This window comes from Arachis ipaensis, chromosome B1 (assembly GCF_059453495.1).
Source record: "Arachis ipaensis isolate K30076 ecotype BB chromosome B1, ASM5945349v1, whole genome shotgun sequence".
In the NCBI taxonomy this organism is placed as follows: Eukaryota; Viridiplantae; Streptophyta; class Magnoliopsida; order Fabales; family Fabaceae; genus Arachis; species Arachis ipaensis.
In genome coordinates this window covers 137,511,391-137,537,201 of record NC_142436.1, presented here as the reverse complement: position 1 = coordinate 137,537,201, position 25,811 = coordinate 137,511,391, and the positions used below count along the sequence as shown (strand labels likewise).

Genomic DNA, 25,811 nt, shown 5'->3' with positions numbered 1-25,811 from the left:
ACCTCCTGTTTTGGCCCACATGGTATCCAGTCTCCTTTTGAGGACTCCATAACTGATCCTTCTCCCTAAAAGCTTGATAATGAGCGCCTACTTCCAAGGTTTCTCCAACCTTTTTGTTCTTAGATTTGTTGACATAGATGTTGAAGGTGCTATCTTGAAGCTTTTTGACTGAGATAGATGGGTTACTACATTCCTCCTTCTTCTTCTGGCGTATAGCCTCCCTCCGAGCTTGACTCATCTCTAATTCTCTCATGTCTATCCCAGAGTCACTTTTTGAAGAGTCTTCAGACATACCCTCATCCTAATCAGAGTACTCCGATTCTACCGATTGTGACTCCAAGCTACTATGGATGACAAGGTCCGCGTATGTTCTTCTTCTTCTTCCATTCTCTCCCATAAGGGTAGTCTTATCGAACATCCAGGGCTCCTCTCTCGAAGCTCTCGACGTTTTTCCTCCAAAAACTCGAACATCTGAAGGTTGTGGTAGGCTTAGAGAAGGGGTTTGAATCTATGCCTTCCTTTTAAGTTGCTGTTATTACCCTTTTAAAACAAACTTTTAATTCAGGTTCTGTTTGAACTCAGCAGCGGAAATTTATGAGACAATTTATTTTTGTCTTATGAATATCAGAAAACAGAACTCAGTAGAGAAGAGAAAAGCTAACACCAGCATGTATCCTGGTTTGGTTGCCTTGTGCTATGCAACCTACATCCAGTCTCCTCCACAACTATGGAAGAATTTCACTATAGTTAACAGTATTACATACACCAATTTCACAGGATTGACCCAATCCTTTCACACTCAAGTTCTAACCTAACTTGACATTGGCTATGCTAATACCTAACTAATCACTCTTAGTGCTAACCCAACTAAGAAAGGAATACCTCACAGGTACAAGATACAAGACATAAACACACCTAAAGAAATCAGAAAATAACTCTAGGCTTTTCTCTCAAGTGTTTCACTCAGCCTTTTTCCACTCATGGCTTTTACTTGAGTTTCCTCACAATGCCTTTTCTCACAAGAAATTACAGAAAGATAAACATTGAAAAGTACATTACAATCTGTAAAACATGAAGGAGATTGATTTCATCAACAGCCTCTGTGCTATGCGAAAAACCAGATTGGCAAGCCTCTGATTCAGTTCTTCATACTAGCGGAATGCACCTTTGATTAGGTTACACTGTCCAGTTAGTTGAACTTCTTCAAAGAGCTCTCTCAGAACAAAACCTCTATTCACTGGTTTTCTCTCCTTGGTTTCTGAATAAACAGCAAACCTCTTTTATCTCCTTGCATGTTGCTGGGTTCTTCTTCCAAGGTCAACATCTTGAGCCTTGAGCTTCACCAACCCATAGATTCACTTTTTCTCCTTAATCTTCAGAGTAGAAACTTTGCTTCTAACTTCTTCATCTTGACCGAAAGCCATAAAGCAGTAACCATAGAAATCTTCCCATGGTAAACTTGATCTTAGCCCTTGAAAACCAACTTGGTTCCCAAGTCATGTTTAAGACCGTGGATACACAGCAGAGAAGAACAGAAACCATCTTTTCTTTGTATCCCATTTCAGATAGAGCAAAGAGTTGGGAAGAAGAGAGGAAGATCTGATGCATGCAAGAGGAAATGGTTTACCTTTAACCTAAGCTTGATTTGGTTTGAACTTGTTGAAATGACATCTGCCTTTCAAGCTTAATTTCTCTTTCTTGCTTCTTTGGTGTTTTGCTTAGGGAGGAAGCTCTCTCTCTCTTTCTGTTGCTTACTTTTCTGAAGCTCTGATTTGACTATGACAAAAGAGAGAGGAACGCTGCTTTGGTAAGAGCAAGATGGAGGGAATTGAACTCAACTCGGGCTTGGATCGGATATGGTTCATGTAACCCGTTTGGCCCATCTGATTCCTTTGGCTTCTTTCTTTGCTTTTTCTTGGGCTTCTGATTTTTGCTTTCAGCCCACCATCCTTGCTATTTGTTTTACATTTCATTTAGGCTGCTTAATATTGAATTAAGACCTGCAACATATAATAAATAATTAGTAGTAAGTAATTATAATTAATCAACACTAATTATTTATTTTGCCCAAAAATAATGTTTGTCATCACTAATTAATTTGGTTAATTTCTTAACTCAACAATCTCCCCCTTGATGACAAACATGATTTAAGCAATAATCAAAAAGGAAATAAATTTGAGTAAGGTATAGAAACTCACTTTGATTTTTGTCATTTGCTCTTATATTTCTCCCCCTTTCCTTTTCAAGATTAGCTCCCCCTGGATTTATGCTTTCCTCTTTGTTCCTGTTTTATATTACACTTAAAGAGAGCACAATAAAGAGCTATACACATTTATCTTGGCTAAAGGGTATCAAATAAGCAACATCACATAATCAGCCTAACATCAAGCTAATATCAGCAGCAAAAGGATTTAGCATGTGAAATCAAGTTTTAATGCAGCAATTGGATAAAAAATCCCAAAAGACATACTAGTAGCTGCAACAAATTCCAACAAATTCCTAAGACACATTTACCATCCTAATTCTATTACTCCCCCTTTTGTCATCAAGGGCGGACAATAAGCATGAACAACAAAAAACAAAGTCTTGAATTCTGCAGAAAAGAGTTAGTTCACAGTGCAAAGTACTAACTAAACTACCAAAGGTGTAGCAGTATTTAGAGTTATTACAATCATCCAAAATGAAACAGTTCAAAAGTAGCAAAAGAAAACATAGTTCATGAGACAGAAAGAGATCAGCAGCAGTTTTCATGAGACAATTTCTAGGCATCAGAACCATTCCCCTCCGAATTGGCTTCTTCTTCAACATCAGTGGCAGGATCTTCATCCTCTTGAAGGTTATCGATGAAGTACATGAACACAGCCACTCGATCCCTTGATTTCTTTAGGAAATTCTCATGCTTGCTGGCTAGCTTCCTTTGTTCCTTGCTCATGGCAATCAAATGGTTTGATTGGGAGACAAACTCCTGAACAACATCTTTGACCACATTCAGCAAGGCAGATTTCTTCCCAGTAGAGATGGATGTACCCTCAGTGGAAGGAGCAGCAGAATCCTCAGGGACAAAATCATCATCTTCATCATCTAGGACAACTCTTTCAGATCTAGTGGGTCCTTTTTGCTGTTTCACTGAACCACCCCCTTTTAGGTATGAATGTCTATTTTGATATTCCTCATTGGTCAAGTCAACACCAAAATACTCAAATATGCAAGTTAGAAACATGCCATAAGGAAGTGCTTTGTCATTTTCACTCCTAACAGTATCAAACATATATCTAACCATCAAGTATGCAAATGAAATTTCAGTTTTAGTGAGAAGGGCATATAAAACAAGAGTATCAGTGTAGGAAACCCTTTGATATGAGCCACTTTGAGGAAGAATAATGTGGTTGACCATTCGGTGCAACTGAGCACGCTCATACCCCAGGGCTTTGTGAGTGGGTGTAATGCCATCAATTAAAGAAACATGTTCACAGATGTGAGCCAATGCATCATGATAAGAAATTCCAACACCTTCATCCCACTTAACCGAAGTGTAAGCACAAGGCCCAACATCAGTATACTCCAAAGCATCACTGATAGTTTCATTATTTAAAACTATGTCTCGGCCCTTTACATATGAGTGAGCAGTACCTTCATGATAAGTCATGTTTGCATAAAATTCTTTGACCAACAAGGGATAAACAGGCTTTTTGATGTTAAAAAGATGATTCCAGTCCAGAAAAATCAAGTTATCAACAAATGGAAAACCTTTTCTTTTCAAAGATAGCAAATCAGCAAGAAAAGAGGGACACATGGTACGATACTTGATAACCCCATCATAAAAATCATTATTCATGGCAGATTTGAATCTATAAGGGTTATAGTTCGAATGAGAAGTCAAAAAGTGAGCTTTGTGATCAAAAGGGCCAATGTCTGGTTCTTTAACTGACTTAAGAGGAACTCGAGTTTTACCTCTTTGAGAACGTGATGGAACAGACCTAGACTTTGGTTGTGTGGACTCAGGTGGAGATTCAGGTGTGGCTGGTCGCTTCCCCTTGGATGAACTCGGTTTCGATGACCCTGGCTTGGATGGAGGTTCTTTCGTCTGTGGTGTCTTCTTGGTGAAAGGAGTAATCCTAGAAGGATTTTTAGTTCGTGCCATGGGATCACACCAAGGAGGAGAGGTAGGAGGAGAAGGAGATGGAGTGAAGGTTCGGTCGTGAGAGCGAGTTGAGGGCTTTGTGAGAGGCTTGAAGATTTTTTCACAAGGAGGCCTTTTAGCAATGGTTTTCTTCCTCATTTGGTAATATTTAGGCTTTTGAGGGAAGAGAAGCAGTAAAGAGAGTGGGAAGAAACTGAAGAGTTTGAGGAGAAGTTATGGAGGGAAGAGAGGGAGTGTTGGTACGTACCCAAAAGTAGATTTCCAAAACCATGCAACTGCATCACTTTTTGAAAAGACTTGAAAAGACATGACCTCATAAAAGAAAGATTTTATTTGATTTTAAAATAAAACTAGAAATTAATTTTAAATTTTGAAATACAACCAAAAAATAAAATCAAACTGAAAATCCTTTTGGATAAAAATGAAAATCCTTTCAAAAGATATTTTAATCACACAGCCCATCAAAAAATAATAACCAAACAAAAATGGTGACATTCATATATGGGCCCAGGGATAGTTGGATTTAAGGAAACACATTGGACCACTCTAGATCTGATTTTTGAGGTTGGCCCAAATCATTTTGCACTTGAAATAGGCCCAGATCATGCTGATTAAGGGGGAACGCTCTTCTTCTGCCCAGAATTGTCTCATACCTGTTTATGAGACAAAAAGCTCCAGCAAACACATCAGCATTTTTCAAATAAAGAATCATAACTCAAAATTCCTAGACAAGTCCTAAGCATGCAGAATATATCCTCAGCTAATGGTTTTGTGAAAATATCTGCTAATTGCTCCTCTGATTTAACAAATTGAATACTAATATCCCCCTTTTGGACATGTTCTCTTATTGAGTGAAATTTCACTTCAATATGCTTAGTCCTAGAGTGCAAAACTGGATTTTTAGAAATATTAATGGCACTCATATTGTCACACATCAAGGGAATATTTTTAGCATTTAATTTGTAATCGGCAAGCTGTGTTTTTAACCATAAAAGCTGAGAACAACAAGAAGAAGCAGCTATATACTCAGCCTCTGCAGTGGATAGGGCCACTGTTGGTTGCTTCTTACTTGTCCAAACGTTTAAGGACTTTTCAAGGAAGCAACATAAACCTGAAGTGCTCCTTCTATCAACTCTATCACCAGCAAAATCTGCATCACAATAACCAACTACAGAAAAATCATCAATCTTAGGATACCAAAGACCAAATTTGGATGTGCCATGAACATATCTAATGATCCTCTTAACTGCAGAAAGATGTGACTCTTTTGGTTTGGATTGGAACCTAGAACACAATCCAACACTTTGCACAATATCGGGTCTAGAGGAAGTTAAGTACATAAGAGAACCAATCATTCCTCTATACCTAGTCTCATCAACATCTTTCTCAGTTTCTCCCTTATCTAATTTTGAATTAGGATGCATGGGAGTTCCCATGGGTTTGGCATTTTCCATACCAAATTTCTTAACTAATTCCTTGGCATACTTCTCTTGATGAATGAAAATACCTTTTTCAGTTTGTTTAATTTGCAGCCCAAGGAAAAAATTAAGTACACCCATCATACTCATGTCAAATTCACTTGTCATGAGCTTTCCAAATTCAGAACAAAGGGATTCATTGGCTGATCCAAAAATAATGTCATCAACATATATTTGGACTAGAATGAAGGAATCACTAGAATTCTTGATAAATAGAGTTGTGTCAATGGTGCCTCTTTGAAAATTATTTTTCAAAAGAAAAGAGCTAAGTCTCTCATACCAAGCTCTAGGAGCTTGTCTTAAACCATAGAGAGCTTTAGATAATTTGAAAACATGATTAGAATGCTCTTTATTTTCAAAACCAGGAGGCTGCTCCACATACACCTCTCTATCTATCACACCATTCAAAAATGCACATTTCACATCCATTTAATATAATTTAAAATCACAAAATACAGCATAAGCTAAGAGAAGTCTTATGGCTTCCATTCGGGAAACAGGGGCAAATGATTCATCAAAGTCTATTCCTTCTTCTTGGTCATATCCTTGTGCCACTAGCCTTGCCTTGTTTCTTGCAATGCTATCATCTTCTCCCAACTTGTTCCGAAATATCCACTTGGTGCCGGTCACTTTCTTTCCACTTGGCCTTGGAAGCAAAGTCCACACTTGGTTCTTTTCAAACTCAAGAAGTTCATCCTCTATAGCTTTAACATAAGAAGGGTCACTAAGGGCTTCCTTGACATTTTGAGGCTCTATTTGTGAAAGAAGGGCAATGTTTGATCCTTCATTTGCCTTTCTAGTGGAAGACCGAGTTTGCACTCCATGAGAAACATCCCCAATGACAAATTTCTCAGGATAATTCTTTAAGAATCTCCATTCACGAGGTCTGGTGGATTTGGAGGCAGATTCAGATACCAAGGGAATCTGGGTGCTGTTAGCTTCAGGGTTTCCTTCAGATTCGTGAGACAAAATGGAATTGTCTCTTGAATTTTCAGCAGTTGCAGTTTCTGGTTCAGTTTGACCAGAATTTCCTTTTTCATTATTTTGAGTGGCTTCATCTTTCTTTTGAGCTTGATTTTCTGCATCACAATCTTCCAAAATGCTTTGCACCAGATTAGTATCACAAAATATAACATGTATGGACTCTTCAATAATCCTAGCATCTTGATGATAAACCCTATATGCTTTACTAGTTGTGGAATATCCTACAAACAAACACTTATAAGCCTTTGGATCAAATTTTTCCAAATTTTCTTTGTTATTTAAAATAAAACATTTACATCCAAAGATGTGCAAGTAATCTAAGTTTGGTGGGTAGCCTTTCCAAAGTTCATAAGGGGTTTTCTTCAAAAATTTCCTTATGATTGTTCTATTCAAAATGTGGCAAGCCGTGTTAACCGCTTCAGCCCAAAGGAATTTTGGAACATTACTCTCACAAAGCATAGCTCTTGTCATCTCTTGTATGCTTCTATTTCTTCTTTCCACAACACCATTTTGTTGTGGTGTTCTTGGACAAGAGAAGTTGTGAGATATTTCAAATTCTTCACAAAAAGGATTCAAATAAATTATTTTCAAATTCAGTTCCATGATCGCTTCTTATAGAAGATATTTTCAAATCCTTTTCATTTTGAATTTTCTTGCAAAAAGGTTCAAAGGCCGAAAAGGCTTCATTTTTATGTGCAAGAAATAAAACCCAACCAAACCTAGTATAGTCATCCACAATTACTAAACCATAATGTTTACCACCTAGGCTTTGAGTTCTTGTTGGACCAAATAAATCAATGTGTAGCAACTCAAGTGGTCTTTTAGTAGAGATGTCTTCCTTTGGTTTAAAAGAACTTTTTGTTTGTTTTCCTATTTGGCAAGCATCACAAATGATGTCTTTGTCAAACTTTATCAAAGGAAGACCTCTTACTAATTCTTTCTTTACAAGTTTGTTTATTTGAAACATACTTGCATGTCCCAATCTCTTGTGTCATAACCACTTTTCAGATTCTTTAGAGTGAAGACAAGCTACATTTTGATCTTTTAGTTCATCAAGAGTAAGTCCATACATATTATTAAAATGCTTGGCAACAAACATCACTTCATTTGTCTTTTCATTAACAACACAGCATTCAAGCCTTTTGAAAATAACTAAATATCCTAAATCACACAGCTGACTTATACTCAAAAGATTGTGCTTCAAACCACATACCAAAAGTACATCATCAATGAAAGTAGATTGCTCATTACCTACTTTTCCAACAGCAATGATTTTACCTTTACCATCATCTCCAAAAGTCACAAAACCTCCATCATACTTATTTAGTTTGATGAAGTAAGTTGACCTTCCAGTCATGTGCCTTGAACATCCACTATCCATGTACCACATGTCCTTTTGGTTCTTGGATGCTAGGCAAATCTGCATGAAGAGTTTCAAGTAACCTTAGGTATCCAAATTAATTTGGATCCTTTGAAGTTAATCCATCTTGGTTGTCCAAGTGCATTGAAATCACAAACAACATTATAAACTTTGTTTCCTACAACTCTCTTTTCAATAAAACATTGTGCATATGAGTGACCAAATTTCTTGCAATTGACACAATGATTTTTTGATGTGTGTCGCTGAAATTGAGGTGAGTTATATTACTTGAAATGATTAAAGTGTTGAAATTTTCTGGTTTTTGGAGGAGATGCATTTCTTTTGACAAACTGATTTTTATTAAAGTTATTCCTCTTTGCAAAAGCATTTTCACCAGAATTTCTTTGAACATTTTTACCTTTCGAAAATGAGGTTTTGTTGTAAAATGGTGGTTTCTTGAAAGCAGCCTCATTTTTCGAAATGTAACCCAAACCTGGCCGGTTTGAACTCGGATCAGTTCTTGGTGAAGGCTCAGTTTCATTTGTGTACACTTCATCAAATTTTTCTTCAAAAGTTGAAACATATCCAATACCCGATTTGTTTGGTATGGATTTGGTATTTGATGAAGAAGCCACAAATTTTATAGAGGAAGTGTTGGAAACTGCATCTTCCTTGGCTATGTAGCCTAAACCAGATTTTTTAAACAATGGTCTTTGACTTGCAAGTAGTTTGTCCAAGTTACTAGAACCTTGAGCAAATTTTGCTAAGTCACCATTCAGCCTTTTAATCATATTATTTAATCTTTCATTTTCAGCAATTAACTCATGAGAAGGATCCACAATGTGCTTTCTTTTTAATTTTTCAAGTTTAGATTTTAGAAATCTGTTTTCTTCAATGATGTCCAAAGCACATTCAGTTTCCTTCAATTTTTCTTTTAAAAAATCATTTTCAGCTCTTAACACATCTCTTTCAGATCTGCATTCATTGTACTTGTCAAGTAGTTTTGAGGTGTTTAAAGTGAGATCATCAATAATAGCATGTAAGTCTTCAATGGTCAAATCATAGTAATTTACCTCATCAAGATTGTTGTTTCCAGCCATGAAGCAGTCTTTGTCATCTCCTTCAGATTCTTCTTCTTCATTTAAGTCGTTCTCAAGATCCTCCCAAGCTGCCATGAGTACTCTCTTCCTTTCCTTCTTTCTTTTGTCCTCCTTTTTGAGCTTTGGACAGTTTAGCTTGAAGTGTCCAGCCTCCTTGCAGTAATGGCACGTCACTTTGCTCAAGTTGATCTTGTGCTCCTTTGAACTTGAACCCTTGTATTTTCCCTTGTTCTTCATCATCCTTCTAAATCTCCTAGCAAAAAACAAAAGCTCGTCATCTGAAATACCATCACTAGACTCACTCTCTTTCGGTTCTATTTGTGACTTGAGGGCTATTCCCTTTTTCTTTGAGTCTGTGTTTGTGTGTGTGGCTTCATAGGCAAGGAGTTTTCCTCTCAGCTCATCATAGGTTATGGGACTTATGTTGTTACTCTCAGTTAGGACAGTGGCAGTGTTTTCCCATTCTTTTGTGAGGCTTCTAAGGAGTTTTCTCACCAAGGTTTGTTCTGCATAGTTTGTACCCATAGCATCAAGGTTGTTGATTATGATTGAGAATCTCTCAAACGCTTCATCAATGCTTTCTCCATCCTTTATGCTAAACATCTCGTACTCTTTTCGCAACATATCAATTCTCGTTTCTTTGACTTGTTTAGTGCCTTCGTGTGTAACCTAGAGTTTTTCGCAGATTTCTTTGGCTGTCTTGCATCTAGACAACTTTCAGTATTCTTCAAAGCTGATAGCACAGTGAAGAAGGTTGATTGCTTTAGCATTCAGCTCTATCTTCTTCTTATCATCTTCATTCCATTCAGCTTCTTCTTTTGGAGTCACCACTCCATCAGAACTTATTTTTGTTGGGATCTTGGGACCGCTCACAACAATCTTCCATAAGTTGTAGTCAATGGATTGGATGAAAATCCTTATCCTTTCTTTCCAGTAGGAGTAGTTCTTCAGTGAGGGTGTAGGCAACTGTGGTTGTGCCCAAGTTGTTCGCCATTGGATCTTTGCTCCAAGCGGTTAAGCTTGATTCTTGAGACCTTAGCTTCTGATACCAATTGAAGGTTGTGGTAGGCTTAGAGAAGGGGGGTTAAATCTATGCCTTCCTTTTAAGTTGCTGTTATTACCCTTTTAAAACAAATTTTCAATTCAGGTTCTGTTTGAACTCAGCACCGAAAATTTATGAGACAATTTATTTTTGTCTCATGAATATCAGAAAATAGAACTCAGCAGAGAAGAGAAAAGCTAACACCAGCATGTATCCTAGTTCGGTTGCCTTGTGCTATGCAACCTACATCCAGTCTCCTCCACAACTATGGAAGAATTTCACTATAGTTAACAGTATTACATACACAAATTTCACAGGATTGACCCAATCCTTTCACACTCAAGTTCTAACCTAACTTGACATTGGCTATGCTAATACATAACTAATCACTCTTAGTGCTAATCCAACTAAGAAAGGGATACCTCACAGGTACAAGATACAAGACATAGACATACCTAAAGAAATCAGAAAATAACTCTAGGCTTTTCTCTCAAGTGTTTCACTCAGCCTTTTTTCACTCATGGCTTTTACTTGAGTTTCCTCACAATGCCTTTTCTCACAAGAAATTACAGAAAGATAAACATTGAAAAGTACATTACAATCTGTAAAACATGAAGGAGATTGATTTCATCAACAACCTCTGTGCTATGCGAAAAACCAGATTGGCAAGCCTCTGATTCAGTTCTTCATACTGGCGGAATGCACCTTTGATTAGGTTACACTGTCCAGTTAGTTGAACTTCTTCAAAGAGCTCTCTCCGAACAAAACCTCTATTCACTGGTTTTCTCTCCTTGGTTTCTGAATGAACAGCAAACCTCTTTTATCTCCTTGCATGTTGCTGGGTTCTTCTTCCAAGGTCAACATCTTGAGCCTTGAGCTTCACCAACCCACAGATTCACTTTTTCTCCTTAATCCCCAGAGTAGAAACTTTACTCCTGACTTCTTCATCTTGACCGAAAGCCATAAAGTAGTAACCATAGAAATCTTCCCATGGTCAACTTGATCTTAGCCTTTGAAAACCAACTTGGAAGATTAAGACCGTGGATATACAGTAGAGAAGAACAGAAACCATCTTTTCTTTGTATTCCATTTCGGATAGAGCAGAGAGTTGGGAAGAAGAGAGGAAGATATGATGCATGCAAGAGGAAATGGGTTACCTTTAACCTAAGCTTGATTTGGTTTGAACTTGTTGAAATGACATCTGCCTTTCAAGCTTAATTTCTCTTTCTTGCTTCTTTGGTGTTTTGCTTAGGGAGGAAGCTCTCTCTCTCTTTCTCTTTCTTACTTTTCCGAAGCTCTGATTTGACTATGACAAAAGAGAGAGGAACGTTGCTTTGGTAAGAGCAAGATGGAGGGAATTGAACTCAACTCGGGCTTAGATCGGATATGGTTCATGTAACCCGTTTGGCCCATCTGATTCCTTTGGCTTCTTTCTTTGCTTTTTCTTGGGCTTCTGATTTTTGCTTTTAGCCCACCATCCTTACTATTTGTTTTACATTTCATTTGGGCTGCTTAATATTGAATTAAGACCTGCAACATATAATAAATAATTAGTAATAAGTACTTATAATTAATCAACACTGATTATTTATTTTGCCCAAAAATAATGTTTGTCATCACTAATTAATTTGGTTAATTTCTTAACTCAACAATATCATTTCGTATTTTCTTCTTGCTCCATTGGAGTTGGTCCACTTCTTCAAAAGATGGTTTCGGTTGCATGACATTTCCTTCTCTGGATCGATGTTCTCAAAACCAATCCTAAATTTAACCTAAAGATGCTCAATCATTTTTTTGAGTGAATACCTACTCCGGCTACTGATAATTTTTTCAATAGACTACGAGGCTCCCGAAAAAAAAAGCCCTTTTCGGCCCTTGATATTTAATTTTGTGAGACTAGTTAGCCCATCTATCAATGATCTCTCTTCAAAACATACTTATATGATATGTTAATCACTAATATATCCGCCATTTAATTTTATTAAGTAAAAAAAATTTAAAAATTACTAATATTTTTTAGTTTTACACAATAAATTTAGTTAATATATTTAACAAAGATAATAAAAAAATAAAACTAAAAACTAAACGGCCTTGACAATTATTATTAAAATACAACAACATTTCCAACAAAAAAGAATTTGTTAATCCTAATTGATTTTTAATGGATAAATCAACAGTTTAACATGACATGTAGGTTTATTTTATTAATATAGAGAAAAAATATTAACGAAGGAGCTAATCACTCTTTCAAAAATAAAGATCAGGGCCAAAAATGATATTTTTTTTTGTTGAGAACCTTTTTGTCTTTCGAAATGATTGTGAAGGGATGTTTAGGAATTTTTCTGTTTTTTGGTCAGGGACCGATCCAGTTAAACCGAAGCCCAAATGAACCAGACCAACACACCAAAAGCACTCGACCCGGACGACCCATCCCCAACAGACCCATCCTCATCCGCCTCTCCTCGCCGCTTCGACGCCATCTCATCCTCTTCTTTTCAGATGTCTTGTAACCTCCGCAGCTTGAAAGTCAATGAAAGTCTCTTGTAAAGGAGAGGGAAAAAAAAAAGCCATAGATCTTGACTGAAAAAAAAAAGTGAAAAACTCCTGAATAACGAAGTCATTGGTTCGGTTTTTGGCAAAAAAAGAAGATGAAAGAGAGAGAGATAGAGGGAGCGGCACGGCGGAGGAAGATCACCGGGAAATGGGGATACACCTGGCATCTGTGGGTGACGCTGCTGCTCCACATCGCCGCCATTGTTCTATTCACGAGAGGCTTTCTACTCACGAGAACAGAGCTTCCCTATTACAGCAACTCCTCTGACGTGTCCGAATCACAGTGCCTCTATTCTTCCTCTCACAACAACACCACCACTTCCTCTTGGACCAAACCCGCCGTTAACCGCCTCATCATCATCGTTCTCGACGCCCTCAGGTACTCTACGTATTATATAATATGTATACTAATACTCGTTTAGTTGACCTTCAATTGTGATCTATGTTGCTTACATATGAATACGATAATTGAATACGATTCATCACGATATGTAAGTGCGATACTTAATGAAGAAATGAATCACAAATTTAACAAGTTTAAGATAGTAATATTTGATGCAGATACGTATAATCGAGTAAAAGTGAACTATCTGAGCATCATACATTGTGATTAACGGTTGTCATGTTATAATTATTTGTCGCTCAGGTTTGATTTCGTTGCTCCTAGTACCTTCTTTCCAGGTATGTGTCTTACTCTTGAATCTTTAACAATTGTTGCACGTCATGATTTTTTTTTTCTTTGAATTTGTTAATCATTATTATTGTATGTTCGTTAATGTGTGATGTGATGGCAGAGTCGAAGCACTGGATGGATAAGTTGAAAGTTTTGAAGGAAGTGGTATCTAAAAGTCCAACTTCAGCTAAGATTTTCAAGGCCATTGCTGATCCTCCTACCACCAGTTTGCAGCGCTTAAAGGTTTGGTCGAATTTCAAACTGTTTTCATTTCATTATATATCACTTAACTTTGTTAACAGTTACATTTTGTTGTATGAATCACAATTCTCTCACTTGGAATGTGTAGCTTTGAGCTGACAGCTTTCTCACATTGTATTATCTTATGTTATGATAGGGCTTGACGACTGGTGGGCTTCCTACTTTTGTAGATGTTGGTAATAGTTTCGGCGCACCGGCCATTGTTGAAGATAACTTTTTAAATCAGGTTTACAAAACTTCGTATTTCAAATATTGATTTTTTATTTTTCTTTTCAAGATTGTAGCAGGTTCTACTTTTAAATTCCAGATTTTGAATAGTCCTCCAAGATAGTTTGATCTAAACTTTATCTATTAACTTAACAGTTGGTTCAAAGTGGGAAGAAAGTTGTTATGATGGGAGATGATACATGGACACAGTTGTTTCCACATCATTTTGAAAGATCATACCCATACCCTTCTTTTAATGTCAAAGATCTTGATACCGTAAGCCTTATGAAGATTGATTTTTGAGTTACTTTCTGATGCAGTCAGTACCTATTAATTTGAGTAGTGGGGGCTTCTCTCTTTTATTTTGCTCCATTTTTCAATGACTATGACATACTATTGCATATTGTCTAGGTTGACAATGGATGCATTGAACACTTATTTCCATCCCTGTATGAAGATGATTGGGACGTCCTCATTTCACATTTTCTTGGAGTGGTATGCTTTATTGTATACTAGCTAATACTCCCACTATCCATATTCTATCCCCTGTTATTCAGATTATTGTGAACCTTGTCTTGTATTGTTTCTGCCTTGGTCAGGATCATGCTGGACATATATTTGGTGTTGACTCCACTCAAATGACAGAAAAGTTGGAGCAATACAATAGCATTTTAGAAGTAAGTTTTGTACTTCCTGATTTTGACATATATTTGTGGTCTACCTGGCATAGTTCTCCGTTACTTCTCTTGTTTTTTGATTGTCCCTTGGTGTGTGACGGGGCTTTTGTGGCTTCTGTTTGCTGCTTTGATGATCCAATCATTTTTTCGTTATACTTTTTTACTACATTCCTGGGCTTATGGAACCTCTTCATGTCAGTTGCATGGTGGTGAACTGGTCATTTAGTTATCCAATATACGTGGTTTAGTCTTTTATTAAATCCCGTGTTTAGTTAATGAATGAAGTTGCCTGATTTTGTTTTAGAAAGTTATTGAAGTGCTGGAGAAGGAGTCTGGACCTGGGAGATTACATGAGAATACTCTGCTGGTGGTAATGGGTGACCATGGACAAACTTTAAATGGTGATCATGGTGGTGGAGGTGCTGAAGAGGTATATTCATTACATGTGGTATCTGTTGATTTCTTTTTTTTTTTTCTTTTTCGTGTGTGTGTGTGTTCGAACAGATTAATTTATATACTTTTCTGAAATTTTACTAAGGATATTTGCGATGATGCCTTGCAGGTGGAAACTGCAATTTTTGCTATGAGTGTTAAGAAACCTCCTTCTTCTGTACCAGTTGAATATGACACCTCTTCTTGTCAACTAGATCTGGTATTTACCCCTGCTTTTACGCATACATAATCATGCTGGTTTCTCCACCTTTTCTGCATGATTAGTACCCCTACTGTACTTGTAGAAAGCTAAAAGTCGACAACATAAAATAATTTTGAAGATCTTGAATCAAAGACCATATCTAGTTTTGGATTATGAATTTACTGTCACCCCCCAAGATTGGAAAAACTGTTTTACATTTCTGCACTTAGATCAATAATTCTTTTTATGGGATGAATTTACTATCTTGCTTTCCATATCAGGATGGGAAGAATGTCTGCGTCAGCTCTATGCAACAGGTTAGGAAAGCTATCAATTGTAATGGCATTATGAAGGCCCTATATGCAACTTAATATATTAATGCCTTTATTTATTCATATAATCTTTGCAGCTTGACTTCGCAGTAACAATGTCAGCATTGCTTGGCATACCTTTCCCTTATGGAAGGTGCAGTGTAAGCATCCTGTCTAATGCTACTATCTGCTTCTGCTGTTCATGTACTTTTTTAACCATATAAGTGAATAAGAAATTTTCATATTTCTGTCTCTTGTGACCCTAATCTTATTCTTGAATCATTTTCTCAATCTAGAAGCTTCTACTTGGAAACTTAGTTTGGCATTTTCTTATGGCCTTTTTTGTATGACATTTTTATTAATGGAAATTTATAACTATATTAAGAATTTTTTTTTTACCTTCTCTCTTCTCAGCATAGGTCAAGTCAATCCCGAACTATATGCTTTAGGAGCAGGTAGTTGGAACTTGGATGTGTCGCAACAGTTATCAGAATCAGATATCTGGATACAGAATTATGCTAATATACTGTGCATAAATTCTTGGCAGGTACATACCTTGAGTCTTCGGTTATAAATTACAGATTACCAATTCTGTTAATTTTCTGTTGTTAATGTACTTTTGGTTAAGAAATGGACTTGGTAGTGTGACCTCTAAAGTTTTGAAACTACCTCTCTTACCAACTGCTTGTGCTCTTATCTCTCCGAGATATTTGTTGTCTTCAAACTTCTGCCAAGTCTCTTATTTCTCCATCTCATTCAAGAAACTACTGTTATGGAAACGCATGGTTATATTTAGGAAAAGGATTTCCTGATGGGATTTGATAGTTGGTGCTACAATCCTGCTCAAATGTGCAGACTGATCTATGTTTTTTTCTTGAAAGAAATAAAAAACCCCAAAAAATTTACTTTCATGTATTTCCTACTTAAAATGAATTTAGTTTCTCATAGCTACATTCATGTTTTATGCTTCCAAAGTGACTTGAATTTGTTTAAGCAGCACAATCTTGGGCATTACTACTAATTTCTTCAATGTTAAATTATTGTAATTCCATAGATTATATAAGCTACTGAGAGATAGTTGTTTCAATGATGAATTCCCCATATTCAGGTGAAGAGATATATAGATGCTTACTCAGCTTCTTCAGCTGTTGGCTTTTCCAGTGATGACTTATCCCGAGTAGCAAGTGTTTATGCTCAGGCAGAGAATCATTGGTTGCATTCAACCAAAAAGCTGCGGCTTGATAAAAGGGACATTGATGCATTAGTGCCTGCACTTAAGAAGCAAATTGAGTCATACTTCAATTTTCTAAGAACAGTTGCTGAGTTAGCTCGGTCAAAATGGACCGAGTTTGATTTACGTATGATGGGAGCTGGTATTGCAATAATGTCAATATCACTTATATTTCAAGTTCTTGCCATCTTGAGGGCGAACAGTCAAGATGGTGCAACACTTGCATCATCTGGATATGCTTGGTTTTTCTCTGCCTCGGCTTTTGCATTCTTTTTACTGGGAATGCGCGCAGTCAGTTTCCTTTCAAACAGTTTCATTTGTAAGTGTGGAATTTTATCAAATGAATTTAATCCTCCAGGATTGTCATAATTCATATCTATTTATTTTGTTCACTTGAAGTTGTCAAATACAATAAGTTTTCCAGGATGTTTGTATTTCGTAGTTTAATTTTTCACTTGAACTTTGTTTTCAGTGGAGGAAGGTAAAGTGGCAAATTTTCTTTTGAGCACATCTGGGATCGTTGCATTACGCAAATCTGTTGTCAAGGGGAAACTGCTAAAAGAAGTATGTATTTTATCTCTGTCTCCTTCATTTAAAACTAAATTATATCTGAACATGAACATGCTATATATATATATATACACACCCCAAGTTTCTGATTAACTCTTGAATTCTTGAATCCATATGTATTTCTTGCAGAGTGTTGGTTTCCTTCTCTTGAGCACCTTTTGCCGATTTGGAATAGAAATTGGGCTGTCCAAGCAGGCTTCTACTTCTGCTTTCATGAAAGAGTACACTTCATGGATTCTCAATATTGCCTCTGGTTTAGCTGTATGGAACCATGCAGCTGAAGTTGTACCAATTCTAGTGCTGATTATTTTAGCATTCTGGCTATACAAGGCCACCAGTGACATCTTCTTTGGTTGGCCGAGGAAGATTGTTGTTGTGTGTACTATCTTGAGTTATATGCTGATCATAGTGCATTGGATCACTGAAAATAATAGATATATATTAGCATTTATGCCTGAAAGCATTGGAAGAATTTATATTCCAAGAATCGTATATGCTATTCTTCTGGGACAACTGTTATTATTAGTATTTGCTCAACTATTTAGGGGCAACTCTTCAGATTGCAAGACAAATTTGGTTGTAAAAACGACAGCAATGCTATCTGCATGGAGTTCAACTGTCATTCTTCTTTCTGGAAAACAAGGTCCTATGGTTGCTTTTGCGTCCATAGTTGGAGGTGCTTTTTCCTTTTATGCCATATGTTTTATCAAGTTGCTAATCTTGCTGTATAATAATTTTAGTACATTTCTGCCATTGCTTTTTCCTTTTATTTATGCTGCTAATATTTGTAATTTAGCAATTGTATTGTCATCTATGAGCGATTTTATGAGTAAACAAATCAGCATGATCATTTGTGAAGAAATGCCTGTGACTTTCCCTTCCAGGTTATTGCATTATGAGGTTGTGTGATATAGAGGATGATGCAAAGAATGGACCTCAGAGACGTCTTTCAATTGGTCCTTTTCCTGTGATGCAATGGAACCTCTTTGCCACGTGTCTCTTTTTCTGCAGTGGTCACTGGTATAATGCAACTTCAGTTGTTTCTGATTTGGAGTTATATATATATTTTTCTTCTCTTAAGGTTTTCTGTAACTATACTTCATTTGCCTTGCATCCATTTCAGGTGTGCTTTTGATGGTCTCCACTATGGTGCTGCATTTATAGGGTAAATAATAAGTCAAATTTCTGTTTTACTTTTTGAGGAGTATATATATTCTTAGATACTAGTGAAGTCAGATCTTGGAACTATCATGTCGGATTTTTAAAGGGCTTTCAAATCTTTCTGCTGTTATATATATATATATATTACTTACATGCAAATGAATAATATAGCTCTAATGGATTTTCAGGTTTGAAGAATTTATGCTTGTCCCCCAAGCAATCATTCTTACACTTGACACCTATGGCTTTTCTATCATCCTTCCAGTATTTGGACTTCCGTTTCTTGTAGCAATGAAGTATAAGGCTGATCTAGGGAAACATGTTCTTTTCACACAGTTATCTCAGGTGAGTTCCCATACCTGAGAGTCGATCCATTAGTTGATCATTCAAAGCACCACATATTCAACCGTTGATCATTCTTGTTTATATATATAGATGTATACAACATATGGGCTCATAACAGCAATTATGACGACATTTACCATATATTGTGTCACAATGCATAGGCGGCACCTGATGGTAAATGCACTTCTTGAGTCGAATATCTTTCGTCTATCATTTCTGCATATTTTGTAGCTAGCACAATATATTCGGTGCTAAATTTTTATTTATATTTGTTTGTTTTCAGGTTTGGGGTTTGTTTGCCCCAAAGTTTGTTTTCGATGTGTTTGGTCTTCTCCTTACAGATGTCTTGATTTGTTTGGCCTCACTTTACTATTTTGATCAAGGAAAGGATGCCCACAATCACAATTGAGATTATCAGGTTGTTGTATAACACACTCTGATCAGTTTATAATTTTTTAATATTTTTTTGTTAGATGCTTTTAAGTTCCCATAGGCTGTATTTTTTCTCTGTTTTTGGGTGATCTGAGTTGCGGTTAATTTCGTTTTTTCTTCCTTCTTTTTCCCCCTTCTTCATATTCTTTCCTTGGTGAACTTAGTAAAAGCATATTTTTGTGGGTAGGGTACGGGCTTGAATCTGTAGTTTCCTGATGATGCAGAGAATTTTGATGTTAACTATTATTATAACATAATGTAGTTATGAATTAAGTGGTTCTTTCACTTTTAGTGTGACGTTACTTACTCATTTTTACACTTAAAATTGTTTCAGAAAAATTTCCCCCCATGTTTTTTTACCCCCTGTTCCGGCATAGACACGTTAAAGAGGTATACCTAAAACAAACTTTATGAAATATGTTTTTTTTTTTTTTTTTGAAATATTTACATATCTATTTTATTGCTAGAATAATCTTTTCTCCTTTTTAAAAGCAGACTTCCAATATAATAGTCTCTTAATTAGTTAATTCAAGGTTGCTTACACGATGAGACAAATCTTCATCCGTGTAATACTTTGTTGTTATGTTTACATGCCGTGATGCGGTGTGTGTTGCATTAATTTGCGAGTGAATAATGTTTGAAGGGTACATCCGTACATAGAATGAACAATTTAAAATGGAATTTACTAAATGAAAAGTATCAGCAACATATTAGCAAAACCATTTAATCAAATAAACGAAATCCTTAATTCATTCATTTGAAAGGGAAGAACAAACGGAGAGGGGAAATTGAAAAAGTCCTGATTAATTAGCAGACTGTATGATGCCAATTGCTCAAGGACTAAACTTGCATCAAGTTATTATGTCCATTTCGACAAATTCTCAAATTAAAAGATGATGCAACCTGCCGAAAAAGAAAAACAAATTCCATGAAACTGTCAACTCTCTCAAAAATTAGGATCACACTTCAGCATCGGCTTGAAGATTAGACGACATACGGATGAAAGAAACTTATCTAAGTTTTATCTGTTCTCATTAGCAAACGACGGCAACTTAATTAACTTGTAATAGAAATTTACAAATTACAATGTGATACTGACAGACCAACTTTGGGTATTCCTCCACATTGTTTTGGCATGCAGGCTATGCCGCTATGGCCTCATTTTTTACAAGGCACAACAATAAATAGTATTCAATATTTCATCATTTATTAGTCACTGTTGTCCTTGTGAGTTGTCATCCTGCATGCAAGGAACTCACTGCTTGAGTGATTGTTATAAAAGCAATCTCTTCAGTGGAGGAATTAACATCATCAAGAAGCCCCTCCTTTACAATTCTCTACTGCTTTCTAGCTCGGGCCTTGCTTAGCCATGGTAAATACTGCACATCATGTTCCACACTACATTGTTTAACTTTCTTTTGGTCTGATTGAACCACTGATATTTGGATTCTGTTATCATAAATCTAATCAAATTGCAGTTGGGCGAAGCATTTGATTTTAATTAGTCATAAAAGAGTTCATTATTCCATTTTGTTGCTTGGCTAATTCTAATAATTGAGAAATCATCTTGCACAAAAATAGTCAAAGTATCTATTTAACATGTTATCTTAGGTGCATGCAAAATAATGGTTTAAAAATAATGACTCTGAACGGCTATAGTGTTTAAATGCTATATTGTTTTCTCTTAAGAAACAATTTGCTGAAATGGTTTTGTATCAAAATGCACATATATAGGATTCAAAAGATGAGTCTAGCTTGAAAGATGCTGAGTACCAAGTTGCGAAGGTTCGAAGAAAAGGAGGATATAGAGCAGCTTATTTTGTCTTTGGTAGGTAAACTATGTCCTATAAGAAAAGTTGTTATGCCAAACTGGCAATTTTCTTATTAGTATGTTAAGACTAACTAATGAGTCCAATTTGTTGGTTCTTATTACTGCAGTAATGATGTTGCTAGATAACGTAGGGTTTGTGGCAAACATGGTTAGTTTGGTTTTGTATTTTGGGTCAGTCATGTATTTCAACATCCCTGGCTCTGCAACAACCACAACAAACTTGTTGGGCACTGCTTTCTTGATCCCCATCCTTGGAGGATTCATCTCTGATACCTTTCTTAATCGCCTCAACACTTGCATCCTCTTCGGCTTTATTGAGTTGTTGGTAAAGTACAAACAAACTCGAGCTATTTAAATAAAAGAATTTAATTTTGATGAACTACCGTTATGTTTGCAACTTGAAAATTGACTTCTTGTGGATTGACCTGGCTCCGTTGTCACTAATTTATATGAATAAGTGTAACACCATAAATGTAGAGTGAGGGATTGCAGACCATAACTAAATTTGATGCGAGTTAGAGGGACTTGAGTCTTAAAACTTTACAAACAAAGTCGGTGATTTGTAATATGGAAAATTCTTTTAAAGAGAAACGGTAATGTTTAACTAACTGCCTTATTATCTGCGAGTATTTATTTATTGTCTCAAATCTATACCTGCCAATACCTTACGATACTCTTTTTGCTTCTTTTTCCCTTTTTTTTAATGATAATTCTCTGTTGTATTTAATATAAAATACTAAAAAGATTATGTAGATTGTAAATATAATTAAAGTCACCACATTATAAATTTTAAACAATTTTTAAAGAAGTTTAAATTCATGTGATTGTGATAGACCGTTGAAGTTAGGGTTCAAAGTGTATATAACTATATATCATTCCTATTATATAGTATTGATTTTATGCGTTATTACGGGTAGATGGGGCGGTATGAACACTACCCATACCTACCCCATATCTGATATAGAAATGTTTGGTAACCAAAGAAAATTAGTCAAAAACAATCATAACTTACTTTATTTAGCATGAATGATAAATACTGATCATCAGATATTTATCCATACCTGCCTAAAACCCAGTTAACAGTCTCCATTTGGAGCCGTACAAATCGGGTCGGTTCAAGTTGCGATACCTAACTATTGAAGTTATTAATCCCACTTACTGAATGTTTGGCTTGGGGGTAAAAGTATAGTAAAAAATTTTATAGATAAATTTGATATATTAAATTTTACAGAGTTTTTCAGTGAAAATTTCCTTACTTTATTGTTATGGTTGTCCTCTAATGTAGGTGCTTTTGAATTATATTATAGGGATACGTTTTACTTGTGATTCAATCCCATGACACAAAACTTCAGCCATCACCATGTGGGGAAAAGGGTTGTGTACATGGCAGAAAAGCTGTGCTCTTCTACGCTTCAATATACTTGTTTGCAGTTGGTGCTGGTGGAATAAGAGGGTGTGTACCTGCCCTCGGAGCTGATCAATTTGATAACAATGATCCAAAAGAACGCAAGAAACTAGCAAGCTTCTTCAATTGGTTCTTGTTCTTCATCACAATAGGTGCTAGCATTGGAGTCACGGCTGTGGTTTATGTGAGCACTGAAATTGACTGGTACAAAGGTTTCATCATATCATTGGCGTGTTCTGCCGGAGGCCTTTTCGTCATTGCCGTGGGAAAGCCTTTCTATCGTACCCGAGTGTCCGGAGATAGCCCATTGTTGAGTGTTCTACAGGTTCTGATCTTCATTTCCCTCCCTTTATTTTCCGTTCAATTGTTTCTTGCTAAGCAAGTTATTCAATACTGATACTTGTTAATTCAAGATCAATGTTCTTGCAGGTTCTGTTCGTCACAGTAAAGAATTTAGGGACTAAACTACCTCAAAATTCTGATCAATTGCATGAAATACAAAGTGATGAGTCCAATTTGATGAAAAAACTGATCCCTCATACTGATCAATTCGGGTTAATATTTATAATAATGTTTCAACTACTCTTTGTTAAAAGCATGAAACTACTATAATCCATAATTTGATTTTCTACACTATGATAGGATTCTAGACAAAGCAGCGGTTCTACGAGAAGGCAAAGAACCAAAGAAATGGGAAGTTTGCACTGTGACACAAGTGGAAGAAACAAAGATCCTCATAAGAATGATGCCTATTCTTTTTAGTACCATAATCATGAACACATGTTTGGCACAACTTCAAACCTTCTCAATCCAACAAGGAGTTAGAATGAATCCACACATCGGCCGATACACCATCCCGCCTGCTTCAATCCCCGTAATCCCTCTAGTATTCATGACTGCCTTAATTCCGGTTTACGAATTCGCTTTTGTGCCACTTGTTCGCAAGATAACAGGCCACCCCAACGGAATTACAGAACTGCAACGCGTTGGGGTCGGCCTTGTCCTATCCGCGATCTCAATGGCCATAGCTGGCATCATAGAAGTTAAAAGAAAGGATGAGTTCAAAAACCACAACCATGTTATAAGCCTCTTCTGGCTCTCCTTCCATTATGCAATTTTCGGCGTAGCCGATATGTTCACATTGGTAGGATTGTTGGAGTTTTTCTACAGGGAAGCACCCGAAGGAATGCGCTCGCTCTCTACTTCATTCTCGTTTCTTTCGCTGTCCATTGGTTACTTCTTGAGCACGGTATTTGTAGAAATCATAAACTCGGTTACAAGGAGGGTCACAAAGAGCAAGATAGGGTGGTTAGAAGGGGATGACTTTAACCAAATCCATGTTGAATTGTTCTATTGGTTCTTAGCCGTATTAAGCATGATTAACTTTGGCGTATACCTTTTATGTGCAAAATGGTACAAGTACCAAAATGCTGTTCCATTTGAAAGTGAATTGGTGTCTAGGAATGATGCAGCTCTTAGAAATGATGAAATAGAGGACACTCCAAAATGAGGAACAAAGAAGAGAAAGCTCTTAGTTGTAAGATTTTTTACTACGAACATTCACAACCATTTGTTTAGTTTTGTAACCCTACGTAACCATATAAATGTAGGTGAAAAAATTTCGATGCAATTATCTTCGTGTGAAAATGATAGGGAAGAATTAATCGATGACAATTTACTCGAACATATTAAATCATTCGAAAATTTTCAGCTATCATCTTACATGAAAATAACTGTATATAAGTAGTCACGATAAAAATAATAAATATAACAGATTATAAATGTATCTCAAGAATATGTAAAACTTTTTTTTTGTTGTTCTTGAAGAATATGTAGAACTTAATTCCTAATGGTGGCCACCTCCATTAATTATTGTCCTTTGTCAATGATGATTAACACATGGTCCATTTATTTATTTATGTATTTTTTTGAAAGGAAATTGTAATCAATAATTATGTAGCTTGTAATAGAGATAATGATTATTCATGCATTGAGGTTCTGGTCCCATATTGATTTGAGAGAACGATCGAGTGAGAGATCTCATGCCACTATTCAATTAAAACCATTGAGCATGGGGAGATCTAGTAAAGGATGATATAATTATAATGTATTCTTGGGGGACCTAGTACCAATTCCACCATTCATGGTGATGTCTCATTTTATATTCCACTTGATATTTTGATATTTCATAAAAAAAATGGTAGGGAAAGTAAAAGTTTGTATAGAACAAAATATTACTTTTCTTTTTATCCCATAATGATCCAGATGGCTTTAGAGGTTATAAATTATTTGAAGAATGTTATATATACCACCTTCCCATACATATCTTTTGTATACTTATTTTTTATATTAAAAAGTCGATAAAAGTGGGGGGAAAAAGGATAAAAAATTATTTTTATACCACAAAAAATATATAAAAAACTATACACCAAAAAAGTACAACAATCATTTCTCAAATTATTTTCACCAAACAAAAGTAATAGATGGAAATTGGAAGCGTTGACATGATGAAAAGAATTTAAGTTAACTGCACCTTGCAAGGTCACTATCACATGTGTTTCGGCTATTTATTTTCTTTTGGGTTGAGTGACGGTGGATATATTTATGAGATAAAAGAAAAACGTTTAACTAATACATGCCTTTTAAAATTATTAATTAAAAAATATTTATAAAAATATAAAAGTTTAAAATTTTAATGTATTTATTATATATTTGTTAAATATATTAGTTGAAGCATTTTCTGACGCTTTAAAAGAACGAAGAAAATCAGAGATTCTCGTGTTCATTGTATGTGGATTCTGTTTGTTTAGAGATGTTAGTGCTTTTCTGAACCAATGAATGCAAATATGCATTGTTTTGCACACATCATAATATATTATCATCGAATAAAGTTGGGTTGGTAACTCACTAATATGTTTGATAAAAATATAAATCTTGCTTTATACATGTAGTAATTTATTAACCAACAATAAATCTTTAAATAGAACTTCAATCTGTAATAAATTAGTTTTTAATATGTCGATCTAAAAATACACAAAAAACAAAAAATAATATAATATTGTCAACCTTCAGCCTTGTATTGTAGAAATACAAAGGTATATAAGTATTTTTTATTTTCATTTTTACAAAACATATAATAATTTTTATATTAGGATGCAAATTTGTACCTCTATCTCTGTTTTATCTTTTCAATTAAAATAATTATATTTTCTGTACTAATCCTTAGATTTTTTTATCTCTAAATTTGAGGATCTAATTTGTTACTTAAAATTAAAAAAAAAAATTTAAATACATATAAAAAAAATACACCAATTATCTATTATTACGAATTACACACAATCTTTTTTCACATAAAAAAAATCAACCCAAAATAAATATTATTTTACTAATCGTTTGAATAATTATTCAAATAAAT

General features: G+C 35.6%; 2 protein-coding genes across 4 annotated transcripts; both read left to right on the top strand.

Moving 5' to 3' along the window:
• Positions 1-12,534: 12,534 nt before the first annotated feature.
• LOC107635662 (Alkaline-phosphatase-like family protein) lies at positions 12,535-20,432 on the top strand. 3 transcript variants are annotated; one of them, XM_088501841.1, is made up of 21 exons: positions 12,542-13,037; positions 13,305-13,339; positions 13,453-13,574; positions 13,729-13,818; positions 13,956-14,075; positions 14,211-14,294; positions 14,399-14,476; positions 14,781-14,906; positions 15,039-15,128; positions 15,392-15,427; positions 15,520-15,575; positions 15,836-15,968; positions 16,530-16,971; positions 17,125-17,216; positions 17,352-17,898; positions 18,107-18,242; positions 18,346-18,387; positions 18,572-18,728; positions 18,819-18,902; positions 19,012-19,146; positions 20,302-20,432. In XM_088501841.1, exons 1-20 carry the CDS (start codon positions 12,754-12,756, stop codon positions 19,135-19,137), a joined length of 2,880 nt encoding a protein of 959 aa, XP_088357967.1. In that variant the 5' UTR covers positions 12,542-12,753; the 3' UTR covers positions 19,138-19,146; positions 20,302-20,432. The 3 variants fall into 3 exon arrangements, with proteins under 3 accessions (XP_016194694.1, XP_088357967.1, XP_088357968.1); XM_088501842.1 differs by lacking the exon at positions 20,302-20,432 and adding an exon at positions 19,495-19,550; XM_016339208.3 differs by lacking the exon at positions 20,302-20,432 and having other exon boundaries at positions 12,535-13,037; positions 19,012-19,445.
• On the top strand, positions 19,116-24,026 carry LOC107635677 (protein NRT1/ PTR FAMILY 4.5-like). Its single transcript, XM_016339227.3, has 7 exons — positions 19,116-19,146; positions 20,302-20,532; positions 20,895-20,988; positions 21,099-21,316; positions 22,299-22,721; positions 22,826-22,950; positions 23,039-24,026. Exons 2-7 carry the CDS (start codon positions 20,530-20,532, stop codon positions 23,904-23,906), a joined length of 1,731 nt encoding a protein of 576 aa, XP_016194713.1. The 5' UTR covers positions 19,116-19,146; positions 20,302-20,529; the 3' UTR covers positions 23,907-24,026.
• The last annotated feature ends 1,785 nt before the right edge of the window (positions 24,027-25,811 follow it).